General features: G+C 43.1%; 1 protein-coding gene and 1 pseudogene across 7 annotated transcripts in view; one reads left to right on the top strand and one right to left on the bottom strand.

Annotated features, from left to right (window-relative positions):
* The window catches only part of ARHGAP26 (Rho GTPase activating protein 26), a 426,945-nt gene that overhangs the window by 345,804 nt on the left and 53,641 nt on the right, over nt 1-27,500 (top strand). For 2 of the 7 annotated variants that reach the window (XR_009453085.1, XM_059698750.1), the window contains exon 21: nt 22,512-22,569. The exons of 4 other annotated variants lie outside the window; for them this stretch is intronic. Coding sequence is in view for 2 of the 3 variants with exons in the window: in XM_059698750.1 (XP_059554733.1) it covers nt 22,512-22,569 (58 nt within the window). In the remaining variant the exon portion in view is untranslated. Of the gene's footprint in view, nt 1-11,278; nt 11,301-22,511; nt 22,570-27,500 lie in introns of those variants that run through there. One more of the 7 variants, XM_059698752.1, reaches the window with a different exon arrangement.
* LOC132236270 (U6 spliceosomal RNA) lies at nt 10,361-10,458 on the bottom strand (annotated as a pseudogene).

Genomic DNA, 27,500 nt, shown 5'->3' on the forward strand with positions numbered 1-27,500 from the left:
TAGAGTCAGTAAAACGATTCTGGATAGTAGATACAAAACATTATGCATTTACCAAAACTCATAAAACCTGTAGAACCCAAGGAGAAAATCCCCATGTTGTAAATTGAACTTTAATGAATAATAATGTATCAATGTTGGTTCATTGATTTTAACAAATATACCACACTAATGAAAGATGTTAATAATAAGGGAAATTTAGGCAGTGGGTAGAGGAAAATGGAAACTGTTATTTTGAGCAGTTTTTCTGTAAACTTAATACTGCTCAAAAAAATAAAGTCTATTTATATATTTTTTAAAAATCTAGATTTCTAGCTCCTTTTCAAAAATTATAAAATTTGGCCATCCTGAACCCATATGTTACTGGTAACAGATGATGCTCTTCGGTCCCTATCTTCTCACAGTTGGCCTTTTATATCTTCTGCTTGCTGGCCTGGGATAGAGTAAATATGACCAAAGAATCTTAGTAGCCCCTCCCATTAGGAGGAAGAGTCTTTGAATCTAGGCTGGCCTTTACCCACAGACTTATTTGGCCAATAGATTATGGTAGAAGTAACATCATGCGACTTTCATGCCTAGGCCACAAGGCTTTGTAGATTCCCTTCTCATCCTTTTGGTAGCCAGCTGCCATGTAAAACAGTTCTGTCCTCTAAGAGAAAAGCCCAGCTGCCCCAGCCTAGCCAACACACATGCCAACAGTCAGTTGAAAGCAGCCACATTAGTGAGTCCTGGAAGGACCAAAAGAAAAGCTGCCCAATCAACCCACAGATTCATGGGAAATAATACCCTGTGGCTGTGTTAGATCACTGAATTTGAGCCAATTTAATTCAACAATAATTAACTGACACAAGCCCTATGAGTTTGTGACCTTGGAGTCAAGGGCAACTAACTACCTTGGAATGGGGCTGGGCTGCCTGGGTAAGTTAGAAAAGGATGGGAGGGTCTTACTGTAGAGTAGTGGCAGTATGAAGGCAATTTTTAGGATCTTCTTTGAAAGAAAATGACTCATACATGAAGATTCTAAGGAGTTAAGAAACAAAACAAAACTTATAGGTAATGGTTGAAGCAATGAGAAAGATAGTTCAAACACTGACATGGAAAGCAGGAAACGCTAGGTAATCTTGGCACTAACATCGACTAGCCAGTGCCAGCCCCTGGCCCTGAGCGTGCCCATCTCCTCACTCCCTGTGGAAGAATGGGGTTGACCTGTCTAAGAACAGAGCTTGTTCAATGGACTGCAGAAGGAAAAGTCACTCTCTCCTCTCACAATGAATAATAGAGTTGGCATTGTACCACTACCTTCTGGAAGACAGTGATTTTTAAGAAGGAAATAAAAGTCAGGGCCCATCCCACTGCCTAAGATACTGCAGTCATTCCTCCAAATTTAAAATGATTAGGTGAATGCTTTAGACCAGCAGTCACCAACCTTTGGGACTTCATGGACCAACCGTGGTGTGTGGACCACCGGTTGGCAACCGCTGCTTTAGATCACTGGGGTAGAGATGGAGGGGCTTGTTAAGATGGAAAGAAGATTAGAAGATAGAGGAATCATTACAGTAATGGGGGTGGGGGGATCAAGTGGAAGTTCTCCCTTCTAAGTGGTCCCTACTAAAAAATAACTCACTACCCAGTAGCCCCATAAATGAAATGAATTTTTCTCCTCTTTTCCACTTAGCACACACATATATGCATTTCCAAGTTATTTCTGGTGACCTAAAAGATGTGTGCATGTCAGGCACCTTCAAATTCTGTCAGAGTCAACCGTCCTCTCCCATCTTAGTGGCCAGTGAGAGGCGAGAGCACAGCCCTTGGAATTCAGAGGATAAACAAGGCCTGCTTCCAGGCCGACTTGTTTCTCTGAGGCACTGTTGGCTCCTCCTGCTTTTGATGCAACTGCTTTCAGATGGAACCTGGGGAAAACTTGCCTTCAGAGATACCTCTAAAATTTTACTTACGTTTTACTTGAAATTCAGTCTTTATTCACTTAACAAATATAATTTGAACCCCTACTGTGTGCCAGACATTAGTCTGAGTGCTAAAGATACAGTGATTTTTTTAAAAATAGGGTTTCTTTTCTCATTGATATCATATTCTAGAGGTAAATCTCTATCCAATATATCAGATGTTTCATTCTTTATGGAAAACTAATGTAGAGTAAAGGAGGTATGGATTTGTAGGGGAAGGAAGCAAGTTACTTTAGTTCTTTGTGGCTCAGTTTCCTCATCTGTAAAATAGGCTAATCATACCCTCCTCAAAAAGGTGTGACAGTTAAATGAGATCATTCTTTATCTCATTTACATGTTTGTCACCATGAATGTCAGTCAATATTATTTAGGAGGGCCTCCACACAGTGCCCTTTCTCTCTTTCTACTCCCTCAGCCCTGATATGTGTTTTTTGTGCGTAGACAGATGTCCTCACCTGTCCCCACTACTTCCCACCTTGAATCTGAGACCAGAGAGGTCAGTCCAGCCCTTGAGTTATCAGTGAAAAGAAGGAACTTCTATAGAGGCAGGTGCTGCCCCACCTTAAACAAAGACCGGGTTGGGTAGGCACACCTATTCCTGAAAACTTTGGAAACCTCCAGATCCCATGGATACTTGATGAGCGTTATGCATAGCTGTTATTTATTGAGGCCAAATGAAACACGAAATAAATAATATGCATTAGACAAGTGATAATTCATGGCATGTTTTTAAACTAATTTTACCATCTAAGTGCCACTTTATGCCAAAACAGTTTCATCCAAGCAGGCAGCTCTAATCTTACTACAGTGATCTTTCTTTGTCATCTTTGGATTGCCCGGATTTGAAAGAGGAAGCTTCCCTCTTTGTTTGAATCAGTGTTCTGTGGAGGAGGATCTTTCCTGTTGAGTTGAGGATTCTGTTTCTCACCGACCTCCAAGTAGAAAAGATTTCTTCCCACTTTTCCCAGAAAACTTGGTGGCATTCCCCACCTTGGGAAATAACTTGAGAGCATAATCATTTTCACAAGGAGTCAGTGGCCTTTTCTTGTTCCTCCTCAGCCCCGTGGTGGTTCCAGCTGCTCATTCACTGTCCTTTCGTGGACAAACCCCCACACACCCCTTTGACACCTAAGGTTCCTGGGGCCACCACCACCACATAGCATCTCCAAGTACCAGGGCATGTTCCCTTGCCATTTTTTCAGAGGTGGCCACTGATGTGAGCCGTATTCTTGTTTCCTGAGTGGCTTCCTGTCAGCTTTTCCGGTTCCCCAGCCAAGATCTCCCTCTCCAGTCAGGAGTCCAGCTGGCTCTCCTTGGTTGAGGGTGGGGATTCCTGCCTGGTGACCCATCCAATTTTTATTGGGTAAATGTGTTCGGTCACTAGTGGTTCTTTTTCACATAGAAATTGCTTGAGGCAGCCCACACACTTTATAACCCAGCAGGATTTTGTTCCCAAGCACCAGGGCTGCCAGTGGCGCCTGGATCTGTACAGCCTGTCAGCAGAGGGGGTGTGGGAGGAGGCGGGATGGGACACAGTTCCGGGGCTTAGCCACATCCCTGTTTTCCAGCACAGCGAAATCACAAATGGAAGAATGTTTTTCTTCACATGCATTATGTTCTTTCCCCCTTTACAAGCTAAAATCACATAAAGAGGCTGTATGTTTTTTCAAATTAATTAATCTTGCTAATATTCTACAATTCCCAAAATTTGCCATGGCACACACACTAGATGCTAAAAGCCTTGGAGTTGAATTAAACAAATGAATACATTTCATTCTGAATTTAGCTGCTCCCAAATGCCACATGGCACTGCATTGTATGTGTATAGGTAGGTGTTAGGCATTTTAAATCTTGAATTTTTAATTGAGTCTTTGGGGAAAGAAAGAGGCTTAAGATTGTGTGTGGCTTTCAGCACCATTATGCCTGCAAGGGGACTTGGAGGGAACTCTAAATGCTTTTTTTCTTGCTTAGGGTTAGATTTGAAGTTGTTTCTCTCTCTCTGTATATAAATAGGGGGAATCTTACTGGTAATTCAGATCCCAAATTGGGTAACTGAAAATCTTATTAGAGTTAAAGTACTGCCTTTTAAACCTTTTTAGTCAGTCTGGAAAGCAGATGCTTACTCAGCTGAGAACACATTTCTAGTTAGAAACAGCCTTGGGATCTTACTTTTAACCCCTCCTCTGCATTAAGAATCTAAAAAACGAAGCAGGATCTACTGCCAGCTTCATTGGTCTCGCTGGGCAGGGTCTCAGCCCAGTGCAGTGCTTCTCAGGGTGTGTGCTCCTGGGACCAGAGTCGATGGCATCACCTGGGAGCCTGCTAGGTATACACATTCTCAGGCTCCACTCCAGACTTACAGTTCAACTGCTGCTCTGGAGGAGGAGCCCAGCCAGCACTGTTTTAACAAGCCCTGATTCTGACACGTGTTAAAGTCTATGGTCCAAAGTGCAGCAGTTCTCAACCTGTGGGTTGCGACCCCTTTGGCGGTCGAACGACCCTTTCACAGGGGTTGCCTAAGACCATCCTGCATATCAGATATTTACATTACGATTCATAACAGTAGCAACATTACAGTTATGAAGTAGCAACAAAAATAATTTTATGGTTGGGTCACAACATGAGGAACTGTATTTAAAGGGCCAGAAGGTTGAGAACCACTGTCCTAGTGCATTAGGGTGCTTGACTTCTACAAGAACAAAGTCAGGATTTGTCTCATTGTAAAGCCCCTGGCACTCTGATTGTGCCTGCAGTGATGATGGTAGTGTGGCTCAAGAACAACCTGCCCTTAGCCTTTGAGATTTGTCACAACTTATTGGGCTGAGGACTGATGGGTTTGCTTTTCAAGGGAACCCAGTTAGCTCACCAGTGCTGTACTTTGCAGCTCCCCAAGGAAACCAACCAGCTACTTTGCAAATGCATGCCTTGGGGTTACAAATAAGAGAGGGTTGGTGCGTCAGTTAAGCAAGCCAGCAGATTTTTTTTTTTTTATTCTCAAAACTATTTCGGGAGTGTGTTTTTTTAATTAATAAATCTTTATTGTTCAGATTATTACAGATGTTCCTCTTTTTTTCCCCCATAGCTCCCCTCCACCTGGTTCCCACCCCACCCCATGCCCTTACCCCCTGCCACTGTCCTCATCCATAGGTGTAAGATTTTTGTCCAATCTCTTCCCACACACCCCCACACCCCCTCCCTCCAAGAATTGTCAGTTCACTCCCTTTCTATGCCCCTGTTTCTATTATATTCACCAGTTTATTCTGACTTAATTTTTAGGTTCACTTATTGATAGGTATTTATTTGTTGTCACTTTGTTGTTCATATATTTTATCTTTACCTTTTTCTTCTTCTTCCTCTTCTTAAAGAATATCCTTCAGCATTTCATATAATCCTGGTTTGGTGGTGATGGACTCCTTTAGCTTTTTCTTATCTGTGAAGCTCTTTATCTGACCTTCAATTCTTTGCTGGATAGAGTAATCTTGGTTATAGGTTCTTGCTATTCATCACTTTGAATATTTCTTGCCACTCCCTTCTGGCCTGCATGGTTTCTATTGAGAAATCAGCTGACAGTCATATGGCTACTCCCTTGTGGGTAACTGACTGTTTTTCTCTTGCTGCTTTTAATATTCTCTCTTTGTCTTTAGCCCTTGGCATTTTAATTATGATGTGTCTTGGTGTGGTCCTCTTTGGATTCCTCTTGTATGGGGTTCTCTTCGCTACCTGGACTTGTAAGTCTATTTCTTTCACCAGGTAGGGGAAGTTTTCTGACATGATTTCTTCTAATAGGCTTTCAGTATCTTGTGTTCTCTCTTCTTCTGGCACCCCGATAATTCGGATGTTGGTACGTTTGAAGTTGTCCCCAAGGCTCCTTACACTATCTTCATAGTTTTGGGTTCTTTTTTTGTTTTGCTTTTTCGGATGGGTGTTTTTTGCTTCTTCATATTTCAAATCTTTGACTTGATTCTTGAGGTCCTCTCGTCTGCTGTTGGATCTCTGTATATTATTCTTTATTTCAGTCAGTGTATGTTTAATTTCTCACTGGTCCTTTTCCATTTTTTTGGCATTCTCATTAAGATCCTTGAAGGTCTCACTAAGTTCCTCGGAGGTTTGTAGAAGATTCTTGAGTAGCCTTATAGCTGTGGTTCTGAACTCTATGTCCTCCATTCGTTTGCTTCCTCCATTTCTTTCATTTGTGACATGTTTCTTTGTCTTCGCATTTTTGGCTGACTGCGAGGACCCACTGTATCTATAAGAAGAACTGCTGTGCTGGAGACACCCTTATGGGGCAGGACTTGCTTCAGTGGGGCTTTGGTGCTCACTGAGTCTGCCTCTTGAGTGTGTCCCTTATGGATGTGAGGAGTTGAAATCTGGTATCTGACCAGGGGTACCCTAGCTCCTGGATCTCCAAGTCAACCTCTGTGTGAGTCCACCCAGCAGGAGCTACAGCGATATCAGCAGATTTCTCCTCTTTCTTTGGGATTTGGAAGTTTTGGAGCTCCCTGACCCAGCTGCAGTTAGATTAGGCTGCAGAAGCCGAGGTGATTCCTTTGCGCTGCTGAGCACAGCTTGGGAGGGGATGTAATTTGAGTGGGGCAGGGTCTCAGAGAATCACCAGGGTGGAGCAAACAGTAATGGCTGTCGTCAGTGTCTCTGCGACTCCGTGACTCCTCACATCTCCGCACTCCGCATCTCTGCAGTCCCACGCCCCCACAGCAACAATGATCCCTACAAGCAGCTCTGCGAGAAATCCACCCTCACTTTCCAAACTGCTGCAAGACAGTCCAGTTTCTCCCCGTAGGAGTCTGGGACCCCAGAATCTCGACTTAAACGAGCTCAGTGCATTCGAGAGCTTTTATCTCCTTCCAATTGAAAAAAACCGCGCATCCAGGTGCAGCCTGCCTCGCGTGCCTTTGTACTTCTGTTCTTGGTGCCTCTGCACCTCCTACCCAGTCTTGATGCGCTTCTTTCTTTCCTTCTAGTTGTAGAACTTCCACTTGGCCAGCTTTCCCATGGTTCTGGATGATAACTGTTTTGTCTTATAGTTGTAGTTTCGATGTTGTTGTGGTGGGCAGCACGCACAGGTTTATACCTTATGCCGCCATCTTGGTTCTCTCTTTGGGAGTCAAGCCAGCAGATTTTTTAAAATGAGCACCTACTATGTGTTTAACATGAGAAAATCAAGAGCTTTGCATTGGGAGGAAAACAGCTTTTGGGGTATGTGATACGGAAAGGGGTGGGCCCACATCAGCATGTTCAGGAGATGAGACTTCTGAGTCAGCATTCCCCATTCTGTGCAGGGAGTGGGGATGGGTGGAAGGGCAAGAACTGACTTGGATAAAGTTCAGCAGATTCCTGACTAAGAGGACTTCTGAGCCTTCAATATGTCCATTATGAACCTCCCTAAGGGCATGTGTTACGCATATTTCCACAGTTAAGGAAATGCTATTCTATATCAACACTCTACTTTTGAGGGGAAAAATGTGTTTCTCAAAATGTTTGGCATTAATATGGCAGAGATCCTTCAGGAGAATGGATATTTAGTTTATTTATAAATTTACTGCCACAAATAGCTAACTGAAGGACACCATGGGGTCAGTCATGCACAGAAAGCTGTGGGATCTGGTGTAGGAAAAACCCACGAAGCCCATAGTAAGCCTATTGCCCAACTGTGTCAACTTGGGCAAGTGACTTGCCCTCTCTGAACTAAACCTATTCTGTGCAATGATAATAGTAGTAAAAAAAAAAATAGTAATAATAAGACCCACCTTCAAGGTTGCTGTGAGGGTCAGATGGAATGATGCTTGCATACCACTTATTAAATGGCCTGGTTCATAGTAAGTGGTTAATAAAAATTGGTTGCTACTATTATTTTTTATTTCCTTATCAGTATTTGCTCCTAGGCTGCCCCCTTACCAATGAACAGTCCCCTGGGGTTGATTTCTCTCAGTGGTGGCAGTAGATAGATGCTCAGCGTTTGCTTTTGTTTGTTTGATACTGGTGTGAAACAAACCAACCCCGATTAAAATTATTGAGACAATCACTTTAAAACAAATTAAAACACCTCACCTTAAATTAACTACCAATAAAAAATACACTGAAATCAGTAGAAGTGCTCCTCTTAGGAATCAGGGTTCAAGCTATTTGCCCCAAGTCAGCAGGCATAGTGTTTTCTCGGGGGAGCTTTGTTAAGCCATCTGCCCTATTGTTTCTCCATTGGGTGGAGCCAACTGGACCCAAACTAATTAGGCTAGAACCTAATTGCAATCCTGAGTTTCCACTGGGGGATAATTGAGCCTCAGGAATTCCTTTGCAGCCTATGACTCTGTGAATTTGACTGTCATTGTGGCAAAAGAAAAACAGTTCTGAAAAGAATTATTCTGAAATTCTGATCTTAGTCATTCCCTGCATTTGCTCTGTCAGGTTCTCTTCCAGTGCCTGGCAACTTTCTTCTCAAGCAAGCAGTGGGGTTCTCCCCAAGATAGTGTCCCTTCCATTACTCCTTACAAATTGAAGAGGTGATGGCACTGTTCCCTGGCTGTTGTCAAAATGCTCAGAAAAGGGATAAAATTATGGCTGTAAGGACCACCTCATTGCCTTATGTGAAGAAGCCATGTCTTCAGAGGGAACCGAGATGATATTTTCTACAAAGAAATAAAAGCAAAGATGTCTATCCGGGATGCAGTTAGAATCCTAAGAAGAAACTTCAGCACATTGAAAATAGCATAATTCAAGAAGGGTTTATTACAAAGGAGTGGAGGCAGGAGAATCACAGTAAACCAGGAGTAGTAGCACACAACTAATTACCATCCTTAGGCTGAAGGGCTTGAGTAGAAAGTGTTTATCAGAACTCAGAAGAGGAGAGAGTTCTATAGAGTTGGCACCTCAAAAGGACCTTCGGTCAAGGGACTCAGCTAGGTGGAAGCAATCTATCAGAAAGGGAGACAGGGGCCCTAACCTGTTTGCCTCAGTGGATAGAGCGTTGGCCTGCGGACTGAAGGGTCCCAGGTTCGATTCTGGTCAAGGGCATGTACCTTGGTTGCGGGCACATACCCAGTAGGGAGTGTGCAGGAGGCAGCTGATCAATACTTCTCTCATCAATGTTTCTAACTCTCTATCCCTCTCCTTTCCTCTCTGTAAGAAATCAATAAAATATATTTTTTTTTAATAAAAAAGAAAAGAAAGGGAGATAGGGAATAAATACCCTGTCCCTCTTCTTCCTCCTGCTAATCTCCTGCCAGAGCTCCCCCTTGGTGAACCCAACAGGAATCCAGAGAGTGCAGGAAACTCTGTTGATGGATTCCATGCTGGTTACTCCCTGAGAAGAGGATAGGATGGAGAGTGGCTGCCATCCAGCATAGATTTATATTGCATGCCATTTATAAAAGCCAAGGAGTGGGACCAGAAGGGATCGCCATCATAAAGCACTGCCTCAATAAATTGTAGAGAGGAACACTATCCAGGACAGCAGAGGAATGAGGTAAGTCTGTATGCGCTGGTATGGAGCAGTCTTCACAGGTGCATTAAGGGCAAAAGCAAGGTTCAGGAGATTGTGCCACTGTGGTTCTCAGTGCACACTGCACATTAGCATTACCTGGGGAGCCTCAAATAAAAAATACCAGCACCTAGGCCCCTTCCCCGGAGCCTCAGAGTTCATTGATCTGGGACAAGATCTGACTTTGGATATGTTTTTTTTTCTTTTCTTTTTTTAAATATATTTTTTATTTCAGAGAGGAAGGGAGAGGAAGAGAGAGATAGAAACATCAATGATGAGAGGGAATCATTGATTGGCTGCCTCCTGCGTGCCCCCTACTGGGGACAGAGCCTGCAACCCAGGCATGTGCCCTTGACCGGAATCGAACCTGGGACCCTTGAGTCCACAGACCAACACTCTATACACTGAGCCAAACTGGCTAGGGCTGGGTTTGTTTCTTAAACTTCTGAGGTGATTTAGATACACAGCTAGATTTGAAAACCATGAGTGAGCATTGCATGGTCCTACTTCTATAAGAATCCAGGGGCATATACACAGATGTGTGTACACGTATGTAATATTTCTGGAAAGATGCAGGGGAATGAATCTGTTGCTGTCTCTGATGAAGTCGGATGGGACAAGTAGCCTGTGGTGGAAGGGACACTGGCTTTTTCTTTCAACAATACTCTTTTGTAGTGTTGGAATTTTTTCACATGTGCATGCACTGATTGTTCCTTAACTCAAGTAAACATAGATTTCCCCAGTTTTGAAATCACCATTTGTTTTATTGCCTTCTAAAAGTTTGGGGTGCATCTTTGTGAGAAGGAATTTATTAATACATGTGCTTTTATTTTTTCTAGTTTTATTGAACAACAGTTGACCTACATCACTCTATATGTTTAAAGCATACATCATGATGGCTTGGTTTTAAAAGTAGGAACACTTCATGAATTTGCGTGGCATCCTTGTGCAGGGGCCATGCTGTAACATTCCAGTTTTGAGTATATGTGCTGCCAAAGGGAGCAGAGGAATTTTCTTTAACCTTTAAACTTTGTTATAGTCTCAATAGCTAGGGATCTGAGTAAGAAGATGCTGTTTGATTGAAGAATAGGGCCTGTACCAAGAAGGTGTTGTTTTTGGTGTATAATAATAACATTGTCTGTTTAAATTATTTAATGGCCACTTGACTCCTCCACATCAGGCTGGCCTGTCCAAGGCTCCAGTTCGGTTTAGTAATCAGTAACTCTGGGGACAGCAGAGGAAATTTGTCTAGGGAGCTAAGTAGAGTGGATCCTGTTAGACCCCCTACATCTGGACTGATGTCAGATTCCTTATTAATTTGGGAAGCCCTAACTTAGGAAACCAGAAAGTCATATTTTACATTGAGCAGCTAGCTACTTGTGAACTCTTCCCCTAGCCCCTCAGCTGACATCGTGAAATTTAAGTAGTTCAGTTTTTCTTGAGCTATATATAGTTCTTTCACCTGATCTCCATCTGTCATCTTCCATCTTCTACCCACCCAATTTCCTGTGAAAGCCACATTTTAAAGGAGAATATATAATGAAAAAACCTTAACTCCTGACCTTGGTGAAAATACATTAGAGTTACTCAATAATAATTAGCAGTTGCCCTGGTAACCCCAGATGCACTGCTGAAATCACCTCTATTCGTCACTATCCCCTGCCTTCTAGGCAATATGATCACCTGCTTCCTGCTAATGAAAAACGGGACAATTTAGTGATTTCATAATCCTTTTCAGCTTCTTTTTTAAGAATAGAAGGAATACTGTTTGTGATTAGACACAGTTAAAAGAAGTATTTTGTTTGTTTGTTTGTTTGTTTTTTAGTGACTAAAGCAGAGAATCATCTTGGGTTTTAAGCAAGTTGAAAAATCCTGTTCAGTTTCATTGTGTTCACCACTGCACTCAAAACCTTAGAAGATTTAGCAGGTGAAACTTTCAGATGAGAATTTAGGATAGCACCCGGGATGGAATGGGAGAAAGATTGGCAAGGCCCTCATTGTGTCCTCTCAGACATCTAAGGCAAGGACGATGACAGCCCATTAACATCAGCCCTTTGACCGGAAGAAGACTGCTTGAAAGTTGGAAAAGTCCAACCTGAAGCACAAGAGAGGTTTCTTCAAATAAATGTGTTGACTTTGACTCTGTTTCAGAAGAAGCCCATATTCTTCCTCAACTCCCTTATGCCAGCCTCGCTGTACGGACCTCGTGGTAGGAGCGCCGTATAACTCCCCGTTCCTTCTGGGGGAGAAAGAGCCCCCACCCTTTACACACATAGTGCATCCTCTTTCCCTTTCTTCTGTTGATCCTTTGTGTGAAAGTGGAATTAGAGGAAATATGCCCTTAGTCATCCCATGGCAGCACTTACAATGTGCAATTGTCTCCGTGAAAATAAACTGGCAGGGGATCAAGAGTCAAGAATTGAGTCATGAGAGTCCTGGACATGCTAACCTGGTAGAGACAAGATCCACACGTTAGTGACCAACATGGCCATGGGGTCACCCCAGACAGCAGTCAGACGCAGCACTGTCCAAGGGACAACTGCAATTAAGTAATTTTTTGCAGAAGAATACCCACCAACTGCTCTTGCACGATGTTCTACCCTTTCTTAAATCTCAAAGGAACGCAGACTTATCTTCATCTTATGTGCCCCCGTGGAATATGGCACCACCAGTTATTCAATTATTTGCTGCTGTACCCAGGAGCCCTCACGAATGTCAGCATTCAAAATTGGCTACATCTGACAGATAGTCCCTTCCTGTTCAATAGCAAACACTTACTAAATCCTTCTGTTAAGAAGGATTCTGTTAAGAAATAGTCTTCCCTCAGATCTCTTACAGCCCAGCAGGGGGGAAGTCAGATCTGCATATGTAACAGCATTGCTGTTAATACGAGACAGATTTTCAGTAGTAAGTGAGTGGCTTGGTCATTCACTCAAGATTATTTATGGTTGAATCTATTTTGTCTTTTCTGTTTACATTGTGTGGGCAGGGTTTCCAGTAATCTCCCTACTTCATCTTCTAAATCTACACTGAAGTTTGTACGTTCCTTGCCTGCTTTGGTCCAGCTGACGGAGAGAGAGGAAGGGGGAGTTCTAGTTTTTTGACCCAACTCTTTTTATCCTGTTAGCCAGAAGCCTTCCTATGTCTCCGACTCTGCAGCTGTCAAGCATTGGGCTTATAAAAGAGAAGATGGTGCAGTGTCCCAAGTGCTTGTCTGCTTGTTTTTTTCCGCAGAGGTCTCTCTGGATCTAACATTTCAGATGCAAAAAAAATAAATTAAAAATTGGACCCTAAGAAAGATGGAGAGAGAAAAAAGATTGAAAGGAAGGAAAATGTGGAATTTGATCATTTGAATATGTTGCTTTTTTGACCCTTTGCATGCCATAAGTGTCCATAGACGCAAGTGGTGGACCTTCCCCACACACCACGGGCGTCTATAGCCGCAAACCTCACATATTAACTCTGGTTGCCCAATTTTAAAATCAGACTTGTTAGTGACATCTCTGGGTTTGTAAAGAAAATTATGGTGACTTAACTTCTTAAATATTCCAGTGCATATGGAATAAATGGGGATGGTTTCTGTTTTGGATGGGTGGCAGTTAATTGGTTGAAGTCTCTGCCACCCACCCCCCACCCCCAACTACCGCCACCAGAATTTCTCATTCGGACAGTTCTCCATTGGGGAAGTACTTTTTTTCCCTCCCAAACAATACTTGAGGCAAAAATCTGTAACATTTTTTTATACAATCCCTACACCAAATATCCTGTTAAATTGAAATTTAATTCATACCTTGAAGGATGGTTTTCTGGCCTTATATGGAAAAGGAAAGTTCTTGAGAGTTAGTTCTTTAAACTCTGAATCAGAGTAGCCAGAAAAAAGTAAGTGAGAAGGGACTATGCCTTGCCATGGGTCAAGAAAAGTTTTGCTGGTAAGTTTTCATGCAACACCCAAATTTCTGTGTAGGGTGAGGGCTCTTTTTCTGATTCTCAATCTATAAGGAAATTCTAAATCATAAATCGAAGTCCCTCTTCCTCACAAGCCAGCTATTAAGTTCTGCCTTTAATTTCAGCACAAGTCAATGAGGTCCTGTGCCTACAAGCAGGCACCCTGCTTCATCATTACTCTTTCTGCTGTAATTTTCTTTGCATACATGGCTGCTTTTTCCAGGCTCTTCTTTTACTTCCAGAAATGTCAACTCAGGAGTTTATTCTTTCCAAGGTACAATTCAGTAACCTGTTCCAGTGTTGGTATAAAGGGAGGCTTACTAGAACCTGAGTTGAGCCCTAGCCAGTTTGGCTCAGTGATTGGACTGTGGGCCCTGAAGACTGAAGGGTCCTGGCTTTGATTCTGGTCAAGGGCACATACCCTCCTTGCAGGCTCTGGTCAGGGCGGGTGGGGGAGGCAACCAGTCGGTGTGTCTCTTGCATTGATGTCTCTCTCTCTTGCTTTCCCCCTCCTTTCCACTCTCTCTAAAAATCAATGAAAAAAAAATATCTTCCGGTGAAGATTAACAACAACAACAAAAAGAACCTGAGTTGAGTTGACCTTTTGAATACTGCTTGCTCTGAATTGGGCCATGGGGAGCTCTGTTAGCCATATCCTCGGTGCTCCTATTGACAGAGTCATCTTCCAGTCTTACTCTTTAATTTTGGTGTGCCTCGGAAACAAATTCACTGTGTAACCCACTGAGCATGGCACACCTCAGGAAGAATTAGGTCTCTATGTACAAAAGGTTTAGCTGAAACCTAAGACCCTTTTGAGTATGATTATGTAATCAGTGTGTCGGGCCTCCAAAATAGGAAGGCAATGTGGTTTTAGACAGAACCCTGTTTGTGTGCGCCACAAGCTTAGCTTTATTTCAGATTCATCTAGAAAAACAAAAATTTGTAGAAAAGAAGAGAAAGAAAATGCCATCTCTGCTCAAGTGAGCTGATCTGTGTTTTGCCACTATATAGAGATATTCCCTTTCTCGGAAAGGGCCCGGATCTTTGCAAGGTTGCTTTCTTGCGCATCACGGAGGGCTGCCTTGGCTCCGTGTGGTGCTGAGGCTGTGTGGTGCTGTGCCAAGCTTGGGGTAGAATCAGGACTCCTGAGGGTCATGCTATATGCCCAAGTGGGGCATATAGGTTGAGATATTTGGAGGCAGGGTGTAGAGATGAGGGGGTTGTCAGTTGGGGAGGAACTTTGGGAAACAAAGCTCTATAAAAGGAACTTTTATGGAGTTTATCCCATGTGGTATGTGATACAAATCCTCTCCCATGTCACCTCATAAAGTCTTTGATAAAAATCAGGTTTTCATTATTCGGTCTGTCACAGTGTGAAGAGTGTAGGTTCTGGGGCAGACTTATTTGAGTGCATAGCTCAACTTTCACTGCTTATTAGCTTTGTTGCCATGAAGTTACTTGATCTCTGTAAGCCTCATCTGTTTAGTAGGTACTTTATGGGGTGGTTGTGTGGATATAATGAAGTAGTTCCCATAAAGAATTTAGCATGGTTTCTAGCACATAATAAATGCTCAATAAAAGTTACCTGCCATAAATATTGTCAAATTGTTATTTTAACAATAACTGGGGATGGGAATGTCCTTGAAGGTTTGTACTGAAGTGCTGATCCTCACAGGCTGAGAAGGGGATTTAGTCAGATCCCAGTTACAGCGTAACCCAACCCCTCCCCCAACGAGTCTAGAATAACCCTAGTTACACACCTGGCAGTGAGCATCAGAGTAGCTCTGAGTACTCTGAACGGGAAGAGCCCACACCTTCTGGTTCCTAGCCTGGTTGGACACACTGAGGCTACCTTGGGATGGAGAGAGTGGGGGCAGGACCACAGGCCAGGAATCCAGGAGAGGCTGGAAAGAGCTGGAGCTATGGGGAGGTGGGGTCTCTCGGAAGAAGGCCAGCCCCAGAATGAAGTTGAGCATCACCACAATTCAGCCCTGTGAGTTGTTGGCCCTCTCGGCATCCAACTGCCCCCGCTACCGCACCCCTGCTAGGTGCTCCCCACCAGACTTATTCTTTACCACTATTTAGTGCAGGCACCTTTTCCCCTCCTGGCTTCTGAGTCCATGGCCTCACTCTCCACAGAATTTAATTCTCTGCTTCCCGGCCCTAATTCCTGAGAGGGCGAGTCTGACTGACTGAGCTAGCTTTCTGCTGGGCCCCATCCTTGGCTGGTCGCTAAACTCTGGACCAGAGGCCCTGAGGCAGGTGCTTCTACAGTTTAATCATCTGTTGCCAGAAGGGGCTGAATTTCAGAACTTTCCAGCAGGAACTCGGGGGAGAGCAGGTTCTAAGATTGGCCATGTCCAAGACATAGCTTATTTTGCACACAATAACAAACTTGGCTCCTAGATTTTATGTCATTCAATATTTTGGAATACTCCACTCTGTTTATTCACACAACAGAGAGGTAATACAGTTGACCCTTGAACAACATGGTTTAGACCAGCGGTTCTCAACCTGTGGGTCGCGATCCCTTTGGGGGTCGAACGACCCTTTCACAGGGGTCGCCTAAGACCATCAGAAAACACATATATAATTACATATTGCTTTTGTGATTAATCACTATGCTTTAATTATGTTCAATTTGTGACAATGAAAATATATCCTGCATATCAGATATTTACATTATGATTCATAACAGTAGCAAAATTACAGTTATGAAGGAGCAACGAAAATAATTTTATGGTTGGGGTCACCACAACATAAGGAGCTGTATTAAAGGGTTGTGGCATTAGGGAGGTTGAGAACCACTGGTTTAGACTCTTCTGGTCCACTTATATGATTTTTTTTCTCCAATAAATGTACGGTCAGTGCTCCATAGTCTCAGGTTTTGCATCAGTGGACTCAACCAACCACAATCAAAAACAGTATTTTTGATCTCAGGTTGGGAGTCCATGGATGCGGAGAGCCGACTGTATGCATTGTTCTCTTTATGTCATTTTATGTAAGAGATTTTGGTGTCTATAGGGGTTCCTGAAACCAATCCCCACAGGTATCAGGGGGCTGTAGTAAAGTTTGGGGGAGTCAAAGTTATTCATTGATTTTCGCCTGCACAGGGGTTGGCACCTCTAACTCTTGTGTTGTTCAAGCATCACCTGTAATTGCTGATGAGACATGGTGCAGAACTTTTTAAAAAAGACAACTGTGATAATACAGAGTCTGGATAAAGAGCAAGCCACTCTTCACATCCAACAGCACCTTGGGTCACAAATTATGTAACAACACAAGACAGCAATTCATTTAAAGTAAAATTTTTTACTTACTTCTTTAGGCACTAAAGCTGGGAAAGCCTAATAATGTTGTCTTCCCATTCCAAAATGCCATATCTACTTTTGAAGGTAAAAAGTGTTCTGTATCTTAGATTTCCATTGGTTAAAATAAAGCCTGGGTGCTTAAATAATTAAAGGTGATTTATTTGTAGAATTACAAGAGGGAAAATCTTCACTGATAAAGATTTTATAGCACAATACTGGTTTTAGTGTGGGGAAATGTGGGGAGGACATGACCAAGCCAGACTAACCACAATATTTTCATGGGAATTTTTTTTTTAAAACTGGAGCTGGGTTAAGATTCTGTTTTGCCCTCTGGAATGGTGAGCAGCTATGTTCCCCGCCACAGGGAGAAAGCCCAGTTGCTGTCATTCCAGTGTGCAGAGAGAAGCAGAAAGGACACAGTGGGAGCAACACTAGAGAGGTAGCTTACTGTACTCTTTTTTCCTTACTTGAGTTCAATTTTCTGCAACTGAGTATTCCTCATTCAACTGGAATTAATGTCCTCACTATGTAAGTGCACTATGTTAATGATAAGTTAGATGGCAATAGTGTCCTTCTTAATCAGAAATAACAGAAGTAGAAAACATATTAATATATGAAATATAAATCATACAATAATACATGCTATAGGAAAGAGTGCTGCTGGAATTCTCCAACAGGAGAGATGAGTTTGAGCTGGAATGGTCAAGGAAGAGTTTGTGATCAAATTGGCATTTGAACTTGGGTCTTGAAAGATGGGTTGGATTTAGACAGAAGGGACCTGGAGTATTCTGGGCACGGGGACTATAAGGAAAGACTCAGAGGCAGGAACATATAGGACACGTGCTGCTCGTAATTGACTTTGTCTGAACATATGCGTTTCATCTATTATGTTACAATTGTTGTGTTTCTTATGTCAATATGATTCTTACTTCTTTAGGCGCTAAAGCTGGGAAAGCCTAATAATGTTGTCTTCCCATTCCAAAATGCCTTGCTAGCTGGATCCCAGTGGAACATCTTCTATCGATTTATCTTGTGTAATTAACTTGCCTGAAACGGTCTCTGATTTCATCACAGTTTTGCTTCACAGTCAAATAGGCTTCACCATCTGGAACTCCTCTATTTTTTTATTGTTGACAATATTACAGATGTCCCCCATTTTCCCCTCCCCATCCCACCCCGGCTTTCCCCGCACTGTTGTTTGTGTCCATGGGTTATGCACATATGCATATATGTTGGAACTCCTCTATTTTTTTTAGCCCAAATTTTCTTCCACAAAGGGTCTGATTTCCTTTCTAAGTGTGACACAAGGCCTTGCAACATTCTGCTTTATCCTCTTTGCTTTGAGTTTTGTTCTGTAAAAAACTAACAATGGAGGTTTGAAAATAAGCTATATTCCTCCTGTCTGTGTTACAACCCAAGAACAAGTGCATCCGGCACATTCTGACACCTTCAGCTTTCAGCAAGGGCTGTTTACCTTGGAGTCAGGCTGTACCTCTAAGAGATTACCTCTGAGTTTGTAATGGATAGAGCAGCTCAGAGACAAATGGGACAGGCCAGATTTATAGTGAGCTTAATAAGGACAGAGTATAAATAGCGAAAACATAGCCTTAGAGAAAATTCCTGTTTATTTTTACTCCTTAGAGTTGCTATGTTTAGCCTTCAGTTACTGTGCTAAATCTGATAAAGTGAGTCTGGTATTTATTTTCATTTGGATCAGTAACATCCATTGTCTTTCTCAAATTATAAGTGAATTATAGAAACGGCACCACAGCCACTCAACTATAGTTGACACATTGTCACTAAGCACCGTGCGAGGTTCAAGTGACTGCCGGACATTTCTGTTAGGAATGTTTGCTTTCTCTCAGTCCAGGGCCTTTCTGGTCTCCAATAAGAGCTGGCTATTCCTGCCCTTCTCACATGTTTCTGGAAAGGAGGCACCACTAAGATAGACATCCCTAATAGGAACATTTTTTTAAGTGTACAGGTAGTTGTTATATATGAGACCCCATGTTGTGCTTTAGCAAACTTAACAATCAGGCTTCTCAGTTACAAGTAACAGAAAACTCAGCCCAACGAACTCAGACTGAAATGGAACTTATTAGTTCACCTGTGTGCTGAGGGGCACAGGAGCACTGCCTTCAGGCGTGGATGGACACAGGTGCTCAGATGTTGCCCTCGGGCCCCAGTTCTTTCCATCTCTCAGCTCAGTTTTCCTCTATGTTCGCTTCTCTTAGATGAGCACTTTCCTTTTGATCACAAGATAGTTGCCACCAGCTGGGCTTAACTTTCTTAAAACTCCAAGTTTAGGAGAAAGGAGAGAACTTTTGTTCCCCCAAAGTTTGAACAGTAGTCTAGGCCTAATTCCTCTTGGCCCACATTGGCCAGGAGTATGTGCCGCTCTGTCGAGTGTAGTCAGCCTTGACTGGCACGCGCAGAGCACATGGACTCTGAGATTGGAGAAGGGGAGGTCCCCAGAGGAGAGACAGCCCAGAGCACAGATGTCCACTGCCATGGGGCTTTCTTGCATGGATTTAGTGAAGGATTCCGTGGCTTCGCTAAACTCCCGGAGGCAAATCTGTGCTTCTTTTTTTTGCTGTCGTTCCCACTAGTTTCTTACACGTTCTCTGAAAATGTCTCATTTTGGAGTCCAAATGGTTATTGCAGATTTTCCTATTTTATTCTTCGTTAACTGACTGGCTCCTTTGAGAGCAACATTTTTTATAGTTTTAAACATGAAGAAAATGTCATCTTCTTATGTAGCTCTGGACAGAGTTGATTCCTTTGAAAACTGAATTTCTGGGAAAAGGCTTTTATTATCAGTGCCCATTATAGATCATTAGAGGACATATGGCAAACACTGGCGTGCCTGAACTTGGCCTCCATTAGTTTGAATGACAGTGTTGTAAGGAGTGCATCCTGGGATGTGATTAACCAGAGGAGAGGAATCTTAAAGAGAGCCACGAACGCACACGGTGTGTCTCCTGGCCCCGCCGCTCTGGCGGCTCCTCAGGCACCGGCCACTGGGTGGTGGCATCTTCTGGAGGTCTGCCAGACAGGGCAGGGCAGCGACAGCCAACTCATGAGCTCTGCACAAGCCTCCAGCTGGTGGTGACATTGCCCAAAAGCTATGAGTGTGGATAAGAACAGAGGCTCTGCCAGCACCACATTGAGCGGCTGGAAAATTCCACCTTTGTTTGATCCTCCAGGGCCTGATTCATATTCCTGAGGATACATTTTGCTCTCAAAGGTGGCAAAATGCAGGGTGGGACAAACATAGGATTACAGTTGTTCGTATGGAAAATAATGCAATAAATTAATAATAATACAAAAGTAAAGTATGTTTTGCTTACTCACAGCTGTAAACCTACTTTTGCTGCACCCTGCGTATTTGTCGGCATGCCACATCCCCATGAAACCTAGGAGGATGGTGGTGGTGATGATGGTGGCTAACATCCATTAGGCACTGATGTGCCAGGCACTATACAGGTCCTTACTTAGTTAATCACCGTATTGCATGAGGTGCTGTTATAACCCCCAATTTACAGCTGATGAAAGAGACTGCAACAGTTCCATCATGTTCTCTCTAACCCTTCATTCCCAAGTATGACTCAAGTTTAGATGCTGGGCAAGTTTTGGGAGCTCAGGAGACCGTGGGAGAAAAGGGAGCGTGATTGAGTACCTTACACTCAAGCAGGCCAAAGTATAAGAGAAAGAAAGGGGGAGAGCAGGAAATAGTTGGAATAAGTGATAACAAAGGACAGAATATAAAGGATGAAAATAGGGGGTTTCAGGGAAAAAGAAGAGTGGGATAAAGGTTTAGTGACCATCTGCTGTTGCCAGGCCCTGGTCTTGAGGGTTTACATGCATTGTCTTCCTCAAGATCACAGAGCTGGGAGGCAGCAGGACTGGAATTTGGACAGAGGCCAGTATGAGTCCCCTGGCCAGCAAGTCTTTCATCATTTTGAGGACCAGTCCCTCATTCCTAGCCATGGTTAGCAGTCAGGGATGTGAGCTGCCTTCATCCTGAGATTTGATTGATACTCAGAGATAATATTGACACAGCCCTTCCTTTGCTGGGAGGCAACTACTGTTCTCTCCCATCACATGAAAGGAAGGGGGAGGCAACGCAGTTTTGCAGCACTCCTCCTTTCTTCAGGCTTTCAGAGCCAATTCTTCAGGCCTCAGGTATGTTGGCAGAGGTGCAAATCTCTCCTATTCCAGAGCCTTCTAATCTCAGGTAAGCAGTGTTTCTTCAGACTAGGGAGATTTCCCTGCATTTGCTCATTTCTGCCATTAAAACAACAACAACAACAACAAAACAAAACAGCTTTCCCTCCAAAGCTGACCATCTGGTTGTCACTACACTTCCCTCCAAATAGAAGAGGCAGCAGCAGGATGTTTGCAAGTCCAGCCTTATTTCTGGCATAGGCACAGTCCTAGGGTTGACTGACTGCAGTTTCAATTGCTATTAGGTTTGCGATTTGGGAATTGAACTTCCTCTTCATATTTTTCCCTTTCCTTCCTTTTATTGCTTGGCATCCAGGTATAATAGTTCCCCCTAGGGCTGAACCAATTTCAATGCATTTATTAAAGGATGACTTTATAGCTTGGGAAGCATATCCATCTCAAAATCTATGCAGGCAACCATCACACACACACTGGTCTCCTGCTGCCAGTGAAATCTAGGCCAGCGTTTTCAAGATTTTCAAGCCTTTACTAAGAGCAGGCATTTGTTTTTTATTTCAAGTCTTTGTGTGCTGACAAGCTGTATACGGGTGTGTGTGTGTTTAGAGCACAGTTGGGGGACAGTGCAAGCAAATGTGTTACATGTGCCAGGTATCCGGTGACAACTGTTCTCTGAGCATTGTTAATAACCAAACAAAAACATGAGGCTCATTACTCTTTTTCACAATACATACACAGTCGAGTACAATTGGAATAAAAGATAACAGCAAAGGCTGAGAGAAGAGAGTGCTTCAGCAGCTCACTTCCCTGAGCTACCTAGCAGCCATGACAAAGAAGAGAAAAGTATGTGTAGTTCAGTTGTCTAATCAAGGAAAGCATGGCAATCCATCACAATTTACAACATATGGGACCAAGCCATCTCTCAAAAGAAAAAACGTGGCTTTGGCTTGTTTTATTAACAAGAGTTAACATTTTCTTGAGCCCTTTCTAAGTTCAGGCACTTTGTTCAGCAGTTTTGCATTATTTCACTTACCTCACAATCACCCTCTGAGGTAGGTACTACTTTCCTCCTTTTACAGAGAGGAAACTGAGCTGTGGAAAGGTTCATTAACTCACCAACAGGCCAGGCAGTCCAGCTGCACATGCTTTTCACCACCTCACTGTTTGGGAAATATTTTTGTCCAAGGACTGTGTAAGTCCTAAAGCAGAGCCCCAGCAGAATTAGAGGTCTGCATGGAAGGGAGGGATGACCTTGACCTACATTCCACACTAGGCTTCCCTAACCTAAGAGATTTGCCCTACAGAGCATTGTTGTTTAGTGGAAGCCGCCTAGATACTAAGGCTGGTCCACCCAGTGTGATGAATTGGGTTCTGGCTGAGCTAAGAGGCTCCTCTTCCCAGGATTCAGCTGCTGTGTATGGGCCACACCTAAACCTCATCAACTTTAGAATCCAGTCGTTAGCTCTAGAAGAGAGAGAGGTTTTATATTCTGGTGTGTTGGAGCAGGAAGGCTACTTCCAAATAGAGGCTCTGCATGTGGTTTAGACATCAGTATTTTTTTAAAAGAATGATGGCACTAGGTAGGACTAACTTAATATTTCTTCTGTCTTATTCCAGCTCTGAGACTCTGTCCCATTCAAAAGCAAAAGATAGGAAGCAACCTACATGTTTGTTAGTAAGGATCTGGTTGAGTAAGCTGTTGCACATCTCCATAGTGGAATGCTGTGTAGCCACTAAAAAGAACCCAGGGGACAACTTGGTGTGCTGAGGGAGCAGTCTCCAAGATATATTAAGGAAAGCAAGCACTGTTCAAAACAATGTGAATAACTTGCTACTATTTGTTTTTAAAGAAAGGAAAACCACACACACACACACACACACACACACACACACACACACACACACGCTTGTATGTTCATGTCATATCCCTAGATAGAAGGAGATACAAGAAATTCACAACATTGGCTACTTTTGGGGAGTGGGTCAATGGAAAGGGAGACTTATCTTTTTCTGTCTACCCTTGTATACTGGTACCTTTTTATACTGTCTGGAAATTTTATCTACTGTTATCCATTCAAAGCAGTAGATTAAATATAAATTAAAGAGCAAAACCTCCCTATTCCCCAAAGAAGTTAAAGGGTATTCGTATATTTTATTTAGAGATAGAGACATATAACTCCATCCCCTGGTTGTGAATTATCCATCATAAGAGTATTTTCAATCTGTAGTTTATAACCAGGCAACCCTGTAGCAATATAGGATTACCTGGGATCATAAGTAATTGGAGTCCTCATCCAAATACTTGCTGATACCGTACTTCTGAGCTTCTAAACAAGCGAGCAATAAAGTCCTATATTGAACTTCTGAGCCTCATACCTGTGAGGGACTGATAAGTACACTTGAGCAGGTTCTTTGATATGTGTTCAAGTCCATTATCAGACATAAATGAGCTTAAGTGTAAACCTGAGATTTAACTACATTTCAAGAGTGATACAGAGCTGCAGGAAGGATGCCAGAGAGCCTGTGTGCTCAGAATACATATGTTGCTGTAACTTTTTACAAGTTTTTCCTTTCCTGTGTAAAAGGAGCCCAAAAGGTCTGTCCCCTGTTTAAGGCTGTTTAGGTGACATAAGGGCTAGCTCTTACTTTTTGGTGCTTCACAGGTGATTAGTGGTAGTACTATTTTAGCAGTAAAAACTCAGGCATCCAGGGTCCTGCTTGTAGCCAGGGGAATTTATAAACAGTTGGTGATCAAAGGGATTGGTAAACATCATGAAAGGCAGCTCATGGGAAGCGTAAACAGAATGCTGAGAGGTGCCTGAGATGCAGGGTTGTTGTAGGCTGGGACACTGAGGGACATGCTGGAAATCATCTGGTCCTGAAGAAGACTGTCTGCCATGAATTTTTAGCATATTTGTCTTTTGAAAGTATATATTTTCAGAAAAAAATTACCCCGCCCCCAATTTTTTTTTTCTTTTGGGAGGGCTGGGGAGTGCCTCAGGAGGGAGGGGGGATGGGCTAGGAGGGCCGGGGGAACTGCCCTCCCCCCAGTTTTTAGTATAAAGGATAATAGACACCAAAGTGTAGAAGATTCCTGACCCACGCCTGGCCCGGAAGTTTTATGCTACTCCACACACTTGGTAGGGGAAGAGGGAGTTTTCTGTATTTTTGCCAAAAACAGGCTGGAGTTACTTTCTGCTTCTGCTTTTAGGTTTGGGAGAGAGCTGGCCTAAGGAATTGTTTTTAACTAACTTGGACTTTCCCCCTTTGTTTTCTAAGTTTCTCATCTGAAATGTGGCCTGTGAAATAAGAGGAAATCATCTTTATAAGATGTGTGTCTTCTCTTCTAAGCCAAAGGTTCACTAAGCATTTGTCCCTTAAAACAGATGAGCAGCCATGTCCCCTGTGTGAGGAGATGCCTGCCACACAGACCAGGGGAAGCGACTCACGGAGCCTAGTTCCAGGTTCATGAACAGAAGCTCACTTCTTAGGTGGTGGGAGTTCATCCAATGGGACTTGACTCTGAAAGTCAATTTCATGTGGGAAACTACCCGCAGGCTTGGCAGGGAAGCCCTTTAGGCGGGAGAGTGACTTAATGGACGTCTCCAAGAGGTTTTTCTTTCTTCTTCCAGTTCACCTTACCAGGAGTATAAAAATGTCACCTCCCTGCTCGTGTGCATTAGAGTAGAAGTCCTTTTACCACTGAATAGAAAGAGCCAGTCTAAAAATGAGAAATTAATTTGGATTCGCCTTAGGGTAGCTTGGAGAATGCTTTTAAATGCTGATATTAAGAAGCATTTGGAAAGAAGGTTCATTTGGAGCCTGAGGAGGGAATTCCTGTAGATGGCTGTTTAACATAACCCTAAGTGGCAGGCAGTTAGGCAGCAGTGTAGGTAGGATGGAAACTTAAATTTCAATCCTATAATGTGAATTTCTGCCATAAAAAAAAGGCTTAGGTATCTGATTACCATTCTTATGCAATTTTTAGCTCATAATCTCCAAATCCACAAATGCCTTTAGGGTATAATGTGCAAAGAAAATTCTATATTGCTAGAGACCATGAAAAGGAGATAACCAGTTTCATGGAAAGCAGAAATGTGAGTTACATTAAATGGGGCACAGTGTCAATATGCTTTGGTGCTGGCACTCATGTGTCACTGCTTTGAGCAAAAATTTGACGTCTGTATTCTACATAGGGACCATATATCTTTTTTAAAAAAATACATTTTATTGATTTTTTACAGAGAGGAAGGGAGAGGGATAGAGAGCCAGAAACATCGATGACAGAGAAGTATTAATCAGCTGCCTCCTGCATACCCCCTACTGGGGATGTGCCTGCAACCAAGGTACATGCCCTTGACCGGATTCGAACCCGGACTCTTCAGCCCCCAGGCCAACACTCTATCCAGTGAGCCAAACCAGCTAGGGCTGGGACCATATATCTTGGTTCACCTATTATATCTCTAGTCCAGGTGTAAACTTAGTAGTGTCTCCCTCCTTCACTACCCTGGTTTGGGCAATAAATTTTATTTTATTTTTTTAAAATAATTCTTTATTATTGAAAGTATTACATATGTCCCTTTTTCCCCCATTGACCCACTCCAGCCTGCTTCTGCTGCCCTCCCACCCCAGGTCTTCAGCGCCCTATTGTCTGTGTCCTTGGGTTATACATATATGAATACAAGGTCTTTGGTTGATTAGCTCCCCCCACACACACACACACACCCCTCCTCCCTGCCCCTGGCCTTCCCTCTGAGATTCTGCACTCTGTTCCATGCTTCGAGTCTCTGGATCCACTCCGTTCATCAGTTTGCTACTTAGATCGGGTGATTTTATGATCACTCTAATTATATACATTACAGCATTCATCATAACACCTCATCATATTGGTGCCCTGATGTCTTTTCCACTACTAGTGGTTCTCAAACTTCCTAATGCCGCTACCCTTTAATACAATTCCTCATGTTGTGATGACCCCCAACCATAAAATTATTTTCATTGCTACTTCATAACTGTAATTTTGATACTGTTAGGAATCGTAATGTAAATATCTGATATGCTATATGTGTTTTCCGATGGTTGCGACCCACAGGTTGGGAACCGCAGTTTAGTGACTGAACTAATCATCTTTAACCAGGGGCCATCATGTTTGTCTCTATACCCTGGCCTCCCAGGATAGTGCTTGGCTGGTGCTTGCCGCGTAGTACATATTGAATGAAGGAATCGACATCTCAGGCAGCATCACACCAGCCTATAGGGTTTGGATCCATGAGATGTATGTGAAGTCACCAACCACAGTGCTCCCCAATGCAGGCCTTATCGAATGCCAAGATACTCTGTTGTAGTTAATTACCAGACCCCAGAGAACCTGGCAGGGACACCATATATATCGCAGTCATACACACGTATTTGATAGACACATTGACCCAGAGTTGCCTTGGAAACGAGGTACCATCCACAGACCAGCAGACTAGAAGTTTGAAAAAAGTCCTGGGAGATTAAGAATCTGGCTAGCACTATTATCAAAAATAACAACATTACGAAATATATGTTTATAGTGATTCCCAGTTTTTGGAGCCATTTCATACAGATATTTTATTTGATTGTTGCATTAACGCCACTCACAGCATTTTGCACACCGGATTATGGTTGCCCATTTACATCTCTGATTCCTGCACTAAGCTGTCACATACCTCAAACCCATGTCCATTTCCTGTTCACAGTAGTTTCCTCAGCACGTGGCAGTGCTATTTGTAGGCATTTCATAAACATGGACTGATAGATGAGGAGTGTGGGCAGCTAGTGTCTACATTTTGTGCTGAGAGCAACTGAGGCTGAGAGTGGCTTGAGTCTTAAGTTGCTCTGAGGCTGCCATTCAAGCCTAGACTTTCTGATTCCAAGTCCTGTGCTCTTCCTGTTGAATTAGCACCCAGAAAAGACAGCATGGTGTTCATTGTATGGAATTAACAACTTTGCAAGAAAGGTAGAAAAATGGGAGATTGCAGTTCCCTCTGCCTGGTGCTTCCTCCCTCTTTCTGCCCTTGTTAATGCTGTTGTCCCTTTGAAGATGCACTTGAGCTCCTCCAGGGAGCCTTCCCTGACCCCCTCATCCTTGACTGCACCATGGCCCACTTTTCATAAAGTGCTATCCCAGTAGCCAGTGCTTATTTCTGTCGTTGTACCTCACGGCAGCTGCTGCCGCCCATCAGAGGCTCCCTTGGAGCCAGACACTGAGCTGAGAGCATCACATTCACTCACAATTATTTAGGAGGGACAGTGTTAATGACCTCATTTCTCAGGTGGGGAAACTGAGGCTCAGAAAGCACAAGGTCACACCATTTGTTGTGGCAGACTGAAAAATCCATCACATGATTCTACTCTCCTAAACCCACCACAGAGCACTTAACTAAATGCATAATACTCATCTGTTTAGATCCCAAGCTTCTCCACTGGACAGCAAGCTCCTTAAGGGCTGAGACTGGGTCTTATTTCTCTTTGGCATCCACTACCTTTCTTGGCATCAAGGTGGCTTTCACTAAATAGTTGTTGGGTGGAGGAGCAAGAGAGGCAGTGAGGGGAGAGCTGTGGGACCCCAAATGTAAACAG

This window comes from Myotis daubentonii, chromosome 5 (assembly GCF_963259705.1).
Source record: "Myotis daubentonii chromosome 5, mMyoDau2.1, whole genome shotgun sequence".
Lineage (NCBI taxonomy): Eukaryota > Metazoa > Chordata > Mammalia > Chiroptera > Vespertilionidae > Myotis > Myotis daubentonii.